We start from the raw sequence: 8,707 nt of genomic DNA, 5'->3' as shown, positions 1-8,707 counted from the left end.
CAAGGTTATGAAGTATTGAAATGTTTTCTGTGACTCTCCCACTGGAGATGTACTCTAGCCTCCTGCAATCCTCACCTACTTAAATGAGCGCAGAGTGTAAAATGTGTAGGTTCGGTAAACACATAGGCCTATACTGAAATCCCAGGCCTGCCATTTATGAGCTAAGTGGCTTTGGGCAAGTCATAACTACCCTGAGGCTCAGATAAAAAGCTGTGTAGAGCAGTGGTTAAGAATGAAGACAGACTTGGGTTTAAATCTAAGCTCTACCACTTAAATCCTGCTTGACCTTGAACAGATTTAACTTCTCAATGTCTTGACTTTCTTGACTTTAAACTTATTAGGGTTGTGAGGACTAAATGAGATGATTCAAGTAAAGTGAACATATAGTAAGTACTTAATAAATGGTAACTATTGTTATAGTTACCTGGCCTATTAGGCTGGGACAACCATTCTGTGCCAAGCTGGTGAGTTATTTTGTGGCAGGAGGATCCATGGTGGCCCTTAGTACAATTCATATAGGCTATAGTTTGATCAACATTTATGCAGCACACTTGTTTCTGGGGCAAGGACTGAGGCCATGGTTATGTTGACAGATTTCCCCTCTTTATCCCCAGTCAGCCTGCAAAGGGAGATGGGTATCCTTGAGGACTGGTTCATCTAATTCTCTCTCCACATGATTAAAAAAGCACTCTTAATATTTTTCTCCACCTAAAGATCCCTCTCTTCTCTCTTCCTCAGCGCCAGAATGGGACTTTCTCTAACCCCAACCTGTTCTTCAAAAAGCCTGTTACCTCTTTCTTCCTTTGAAGCAGAGCCAGTTTGAGAAGCAACTGTAGAAACACCAGGCTCTCCTCAGACACACAGGTGTTGCTTTCTTCTCATCGTTGCTCCTTTGTTCCTTTATTCATTCTTTTGTTCATTCACTCATCAGACATTAAGCACCTAATATGTGCTAGGCAATTTGAATAATATAAAATGCAACTCCTACCATCAAAGAGCCCAGTCTAGTAGGGGAAACAAACATGTAAACATATAATGGAAAATACAGAGAGCTGGTCGCTAGACGACATATCAGTATTAGAAATGTGTCGCACACAAGAGGCACACTTTTTTAGGTGAGGTTGGAGGGACTTTAAAAGTTTACAGAAAAAAAAAAAGTCTTGAGGGGCCACCAAGTGTGAGAGGAGGCATTCCAGGGAGGATTAATCACCAGTTGGGAAGGGAACTGTAGTAGATTGGAGCAGCCTGAGCATTAGACTGTTTGTGAAAGTAGTGAGAGATGAGACTTGAACAGGCAGAGTGCAGCTCCTGATGAGCCTAGTAAACTACGTTAAGAACTCTGACCTTTATCCTGTAGGCTTTCACATGCATTTGAGTGTGCTCTCTCTGGCTGAAGGGAGGAGAAAAGAGAGACGGGTAGACTAACTGTTCAAGCACGAATTTCTGAGAATCTGAATTTAAAGGGCAGTGGAAATAATGAAGACGGTTTTGTGCGTATTTTTGTGGAAGGGAATGCTTAGAATAAAAAAAATCGCTCCTCTCCCTGTGCCCTTTACTAACGTAGAGGTGCGCTGGGATATTAGGCCTGGTCCCCTTTCTCCACGTTGCGGTGGGTCGTGCATCATCCACGCTCAGTCCTTTGCTCGGCACTACAATCTCCTCCCGTTTCCAAACTGCTCTCTTCAAATCCTTCTTTGTGCCCGGGTTTTTGGCCGCGGAATGGGGGGACGAAGCAGAGGTAACTAAGTCGGCAAATATCTCTGGATATAATCAAATCTTCGTCACCAGTGGTTAAATGCGACAGTTTCTAAGAGGCGTGCACACCGGGAGACTCCTGCGGCTGCGCTCCGGGGGACGGGGCTGAGGCGGGGCTTGGGGTGGAGCCGCAGCCTGGAACTGCGGGGAGGGGCGGGGCGGGGCGGGACAGGGGGAGGAGTTTTAGCCGGATCCCGGGTCTGGGGACCTGAGGTCCCTTTTACGATTGAGCAGGTTGGAGCTGGGGGCGGGTTCGGTTTGGGAGGGTGAGGTTTTGAGACCAAGCCCAGGCGGAGACTGCAGGATTTTTGTCTCCGCAACGGCCGAGTGAGGCTGGGCCAGGGGCGGAGTGTTAAGACCAGCCCTCGGATTCTTGCCTCTGATTGAACGGGGTGGCCCCCCCTGGGGCGGGTCCCGGTTTGCTTTTGACAGCTCTCTTACACAGCTGCAGACGAGTCCGGTGGGTTCAGGAACCTGTGACCCCGCTCTCCGCGCGTCCCCGTCCCCCCGTGGCCCCGGCCCCGGCCATGAAGCGCATCTTCTCCTGCTCCAGCTCACAGGTGGCGGTATGTGCTACAATGTCTGGGAGGATGGGCATGGGGCTGGGGTCCAAGCCCTGTGGTGACAGAAGTCCTGAGTCCCATCTCCACGCACCGTCGCCTTTTCTCTTTATCGGTCTTTCTAGCTCTTTCGCTCCCGCAGTGCAGCCCTCCCGCCCTGCCTTCCTCAAGACCCTGTCTCCCACAAGGTCCTTTCCCTTGGCCCTTTCTTGTCCTCCAAGCATCTACACCCCCAACTAATGATATGTTTCCGGCAGCCCCTGCCGCCTCCCAAAGGCTATGTTCTCTACTTCTTCTCTGTTTCCCAGTACTGAACTACCTTCAAGTATCTGTCCTATCCCCAGCCCCTGCTCAGCCCCAAGCCCCTTTCTGTCTGCCAAGTACTGCCCCACGCCCCATTTACCAGGCCTGCCTTGTCCTCACAAGCCTGCCCTCCTATATGGCCTAATCCTTGCTCTCAGTCCAGCAAGTACTTCCAGCCCCGTGCTTTCCCCTAGCACTTCCTCATAGAGTCTTCTCTGTCCTTGCCCCCATCTCACCCCATGCCACTTCCACTTCCATTCTCTCATCAGCACCACTGGCTCTCAGACATCACTCCAAACCTCTTTCCAGTCGGTGCTCTGACAGCAGCAGCCTTCTCCTGTTCTCCCCTTCAAGCTCTGCTCCTCTCTGTCCAGTGGCTGTTCAACTCCCCGACCTCCTTCTGCCTGCTCTCTGCGGGTTAATCTTGCAGTCCGGCCTGGCCGGCCCAACAGGCATTGCCAGAGGAGGACAGTTGCCTGGCTGCTCCCCAAGGAATGGGTAAATTGCCTGCAGAATCCACTCTGGCCAGTTCACTGCAGTGCCTGGTCATCATACTGGTTTTTGGGCCACTCAAGGCCTTCTGCCTGCTTCTCCCCATAATCTTCCTTCATTCTAGACCCTCACCCAGTTGTTTAGGGCCTATACTCTCTGCTTCCTTTGACTGAGCCGGGGAACGGTAATGGTGAGAGGCGAAGAGGATAAAATGGATTCACTCTGAGAGTTCCCAGTAGAAGTCACTGTCCTCCCCATGTTCTCCCAGAACAAAACACAGGGAGGAAGACTACGGAAGGGAGTGGCTAAGGGAGGGTATAGCTTCTTCTTCTCTGAAGATCTCTTACAGAGAGACCCCCTATCTAGGGATGAAATTTTGTGTGGAGACTGGGATGACAGTTCATTTTGAAGTGAAGTAGCCAACTACCTGTAGTAATATTGCTTAGCCTAACTTGCCTTTGTGGTGTCATTCATTGAGCAAACGTGAGAAATGCTCAGCTCACCCTGCATGGGCAGGCCACAGAAGCCTGGAAGTGACCTACGAGGCAAGAGTAGGAACTCTGTTGAGGCCTGTTCTCATCCCACTTAATGTTTGCTTCCCCACTTAGTTTCCACACATTAATCAACCAATCAAAAGGCATTTACTGAATGACTACTAAAGGTACCAGAAACTGAGGCTATCCAGAATGTCTTAACTCAGGATGATTTTCTTATTCACATGGACTCTTTCTTAGTTACTGAAAGTCCTCCACATTGCCCTGCCCTTTCAGGTTTGTGGAGTCTGCCTGCTCCTTAGGAATGGGGAAACTATCTCATTCATCCTGATTCTCCAGTTGTTGGTCAATACCTACTTTCCAGGATGCTGGGATGAACAATGGGCTGAATGTTGGAATTCTAAAGCATTCCTCTGTCCTTCCTCATCCCAGCTCTACAGAGGTTTGGCCATGAAGAATTTCTACCCATTCTAAACTCTTCTGAGTACAAGATTATAGGTAGTAAATTAGGTGAATTTAGAACTACTTAGCTGGAAAGAAATGTGTTTCCTCAGTCAGGGTATGGATCCAACGAGATTGAAAATAGACCAGTTTAAGCTGTAAATTGTTTCCTCTTGAAACTTCCCCACACTTCTCATGATAAATTTCTCCACTCCCTGGGTGGCTAACCGCTCTGAACCAGTTTGTCAGAGAAATAGTGTGACAGCCTTCCTGACCACTCCCAAAGCCTGGCTTCCCAGTCATGGCAGAAGATTGCCCCTTTCCATCCCGCTCCCACCCCTGGATCCAGATTGCACCCTCAGATTGAGATAAGGACTGAAGGATCTGTGATCATTTAAAAATTAATCTAAGTCATCCAGAATACATATAGGAAGTTTAAGAAACAAAAAAACAAAAGCCAGCTCCTATAATCTCATTTTGATCTAGTCAAGTAGAGGATACCTTTGAGGGTGTCTTACATAGGCAGCTTACTCTGCGTATGTAGGAAGTAAGTCAGAAAATAGCTTTAAACAGTAGGCACTGGATCAGCTTAGAGGAATGTCAGTTGCATTTTAAAAATTGAGAGACAGCTCCTGGTTCCTCCAGGACAGCATTTCCATTTCCATTCACCTGTCCTACAGAGGTACCCACTCTCTCTGCTGTTTCTCTCTCTACTGTTGGTGTGTTCCACCTTGATAGGACGGTCATAGACACATGGCCAGAGATAAGCAGAGGCTGCAATTACTTCTACAAAGCCACCCCCCCCACCCCCAATCCTACGGGAGATACAAAGCTTATCCTTGTTTTGAGTCTGCTGATTAATTTGGTGATTGCTCCCTTGAGGCTGTGATGAACAATAGACTGGATCTTGAAATTCGGAAGCATCCCTCTGCTCTTTTTTTTTTTTTTTTTTTGTACTTGCCATGTGGCCATGCGGGATCTTAGTTCCCCTACAAGGGATCGAACCCGTGCCCCCTGCATTGGGAGTGTAGAGTTTTAACCACTGGACTGCCAGGGAAGTTCCCCTCTGTTCTTCTTCACCCTAGCTCTGCAGAGGTTTGGCTGTGAAGAATTTCTACCTATACTAAATTCTTCTTGGTATAACAAAATTATAGGAAGTAAATTGGGTGGATTTAGAACTATCTAGCTGGAAAGAGAATTATCTACCTTGCTAAGAAGCACCTTTACTATCTATACAGCTTGACTGTCATACATTACCCGATATGATCAAGATCCCTTCCTCCCACTCCCCTGGATGGAGAATTCTGAGCCCAGGAACACCCAAAATGTGCCAAGCAAGGCTAGGAAGGCTGGGGATTAGGGCTAACATTTATTGTGTACCTTAACTACGTGACAGACAGTTCTAGGTGCTTTATATAGTGTTATTTTATTAGCAAACTGAGGTTCAAAAAAGTTTTACATGCCTCAATTCACAAGGATAGAAAGTGTTAGAATCAGGATTTTAAATAGAGAACTTCAGATTGAGGTCAGCTGATGGTGGCGTCCTGTGGTGGAGGTGTAGTTCTAGCTGTCTGCTTTTTCTGAGGGTGATATGGCCCCCCATGGGGCATTGGATAACGTGTTATTACATCTCAGTCTGTTGGTATGTGGAGCAGTCATTTTGCTTATTATGTCCTTTGAGAATTAACCTGTTTGGAGACTCTTCTCCTTGTACAGAGTAGTGTCTGAAGGTGGGTGGTTTTACCCTGGAGGCGGTCTTAGACTGTTTATTTGAAAATAAGTAAACCTTCCATAGCTCCGTAGTAAATGGCCTGGTGGTGAGAACTAGAATAGGGCATCTGATGGCCTGGGTTCTAATCTCAATTTTACCACTATTTTGTGGTGTGACCCTGGACAGTTATCTAACCTCAGTGTGCTTCAGTTTCTTTTCTGTCAACTAGATAAAATAATATCAGCCCTAACTACTTTCTAGGGGTGTTGAGAGGGTAATTGAAATAGCACTTAAAAGGGCTACGAGGAATTACCTCACGAGTATTACCTCAGAATCCATCTACCTTAGATAATTGTATGGTTTAGGCATTTAAAGTCTTTCCTGTTCTTGATTAATAATTTGCCCTGGCTATGTATCTGAAAATGAGTTGGCTTCCATAGACCCCTTTTTTCCCCACCTTCTCCTATAGCCTCTTCTTGTTGCAATTACACCTCATAAAATGCAATGTGCCGCCACCAGTCCCCCACTGCTTCCTGTTTTTTTATAAGGATGCCATACACTTGTATAGCTTTTTACAGTTTACAGAGAGATTTTATATACGTTAGCTCATTTAATACAGCATGATGAGGTAGTTATTATTTTCCTCATTTTATAGATGAGGAAACAGATTAGAGGTGTTCAATGACTTACTCTAGGTAGCTGAAGTATGTGAATTACTGAAGTAGCTGAACAAGGCCGTGAACTTAGGCCTGCTGACAAATATTCACCTAGGGCCCTTTTCACCATTCCACAGATTTTTGCATCCTTTCTTCCTTTCCTTTCCTTTCCTCTCTGGACCAAACCAGGCTTTTCCGTGCTTTCAGCACTGGGTGTTTTTACACAGCTCTTTCATGTTCTGTGATACTTCAATTATTGTAATTACCCCACCACCTGAAAAAGTCAAGCTGGCATGGTAGAACAATGCGTGCCCAGGTATGGCTGTTGTCTGGGACAGCTGCTCCCTGCCAGGAGAATGAGGACGGAGGGAAGGGTGGAGGAGGGGAGCTGCCTCCTCAAGCCGAGCTAGAAACCTGTCTTTGCCTTTCGGTTGTTGTTGCCATGGAAGGGGAAGAAGGACTAGCCTGAGGGCATAGGCATGAGAAGGGAAAACGAAAACTCTGTACTTCTGCTCCTAGTTTTGGGCTCCAAAGCCAATGGGTAGAGATGCTATGGATAGGTATTTGGACTCCTAGCTATGACCCAAAGCCAGGTGCCTTGATTTCTCAAATATCTGAGAACAAAGAAACAGAGGAGCACGGGGCTTGGGGCATTGAGAGGCAAGGTGAACTCAGTCCAGAGTGGTCAGTTTGGTTCAGTTTGCTCCAGCAAGACTTAAAGAGCAAAAGGGAAAGGAATCATGGCTACGATTGCTAGGAGGTTGTGCACCTAACAACAATAATCATAATGCTGATAAAAAGACACTTGAGGGCCGCGGAGCGGCTGGGCCCGTGAGCCATGGCCGCTGAGTCTGCGCGTCTGGAGCCTGTGCTCCGCAACGGGAGAGGCCACAACAGTGAGAGGCCTGCGTACCGGGAAAAAAAAAAAAAAAGACATTTGAATTACTATGCATTCAGTCCTCAAAAATGATTTTTAATTCAGTAGTCCAAGCACCTTTTGGTCCAGGGCTGGCAAAAACGGGCAGTAGTCCCCAGTGGCATATGAGTTGGTGACTATTTAACTGGCCCACCTAGAAGGACTAAATGATCTAGACTGAGCGACTTGTGGAACACTGAAAGGATCTCAGGGATGTCCCTTTTCCCTTGTTTGGCATCCTAAACACGTTCTTCTTTTCTTTCTCCACTCTACCCCCGCCTCTTATATTCACGCAATCTGTGGCTCTGGACCAGGTGGAGAGATGGAACCGCCGTGATCAGAAGCTTCTGGAGGCAGTGCAGCGGGGGGACATGGGATGTGTGGCTGCCCTGGCCTCCAGGAAATCTGCCCAACCCACCAAGCTAGACTCGAACGGCCAGTCCCCGTAAGTAAGCCTTCTTGATCCTCACCCTTGGTATGTGGCTCTCTTTAAAAACCCAAACCCCAGTATGATGTAAGACCAGGAAATGCCTACAACGTCAGAGCCCTTTTTTGTCTTCATTAGCAAGTATATCAATAAATCTTTGCTACATATCAAGTGCTGCACAAAGTGGGGGAAGAAGATATTGTCCCTGAGGTCCACACACCTCATGACCCACATCAACAAAATTGACCAAAAAAGGACATAAAGCCCATGAAACAAATGGAAAACTGAAACATACACTAAATAGAGTATTTCTTCATTGTACAAATAGGAGGGTGTGTATGCTTGAGAAATTAGGAGTGCAGTGGTGGCCATGAGAGTCATGTGGCTAGAAGGAGTGATTAGAACAAGAGGGATATTAGCCCTTGTCTCTTCCCAAGTCAGCCTGCAAATGTCCAGCCCTCTGCTCTGGCCCACTCTGTAACACTTCCAGTCTGCTAAGTGTCCTGTGCTGAGTTACAGGTAATTATGTGTTCCCTGGACGCCCCTGCAGTACTCTGAGATTGCTTGAGACCTGTAGCTCTTATTCCTACCTTTGCTCCCAGCCTCCTCTGAAGTTTTAACAGTAGGCCATTTATATAGGCTTCTCTTTCTCAGAAAGTCAGGCTACGGGAGCTTCCCTCTCTGCTTTTGGGATTGGCTTCGGGGTGACGGAGCTTAGTAGGCAGTGCTTATTAAGGTTCTCCCATTCCTCATCCCCTGGTCCCTTCATCCTTCTGCCTCTCGGCGTTGATTCTGGCAGGTTTCATCTGGCAGCCTCCAAAGGCCTGACAGAATGTCTGACTGTACTACTTGCAAATGGGGCTGACATCAACAGCAAGAATGAGGATGGTGAGTTAGACTAAAGCACTGGGTCATGCTGCTTGCTTTTCCCTTTACAGCAGCAGTCGGGGGG

General features: G+C 47.2%; 1 protein-coding gene across 3 annotated transcripts in view; it reads left to right on the top strand.

Annotated features, from left to right (window-relative positions):
- Positions 1-1,937: 1,937 nt before the first annotated feature.
- ANKRD35 (ankyrin repeat domain 35) overlaps positions 1,938-8,707 on the top strand; it is a 17,706-nt gene continuing 10,936 nt past the window's right edge. For all 3 annotated transcript variants that reach the window (XM_067727518.1, XM_067727519.1, XM_067727517.1), the window contains exons 1-3: positions 1,938-2,321; positions 7,643-7,773; positions 8,555-8,643. In XM_067727518.1, coding sequence (XP_067583619.1) covers positions 2,283-2,321; positions 7,643-7,773; positions 8,555-8,643 — 259 coding nt within the window. In that variant the 5' untranslated portion in view covers positions 1,938-2,282. The remainder of the gene's footprint in view (positions 2,322-7,642; positions 7,774-8,554; positions 8,644-8,707) is intronic.

This window comes from Pseudorca crassidens, chromosome 2, assembly GCF_039906515.1.
Source record: "Pseudorca crassidens isolate mPseCra1 chromosome 2, mPseCra1.hap1, whole genome shotgun sequence".
In the NCBI taxonomy this organism is placed as follows: domain Eukaryota; kingdom Metazoa; phylum Chordata; class Mammalia; order Artiodactyla; family Delphinidae; genus Pseudorca; species Pseudorca crassidens.
The sequence above is the reverse complement of the archived record's forward strand: the minus strand, read 5'-3'. Positions and strand labels throughout refer to the sequence as shown.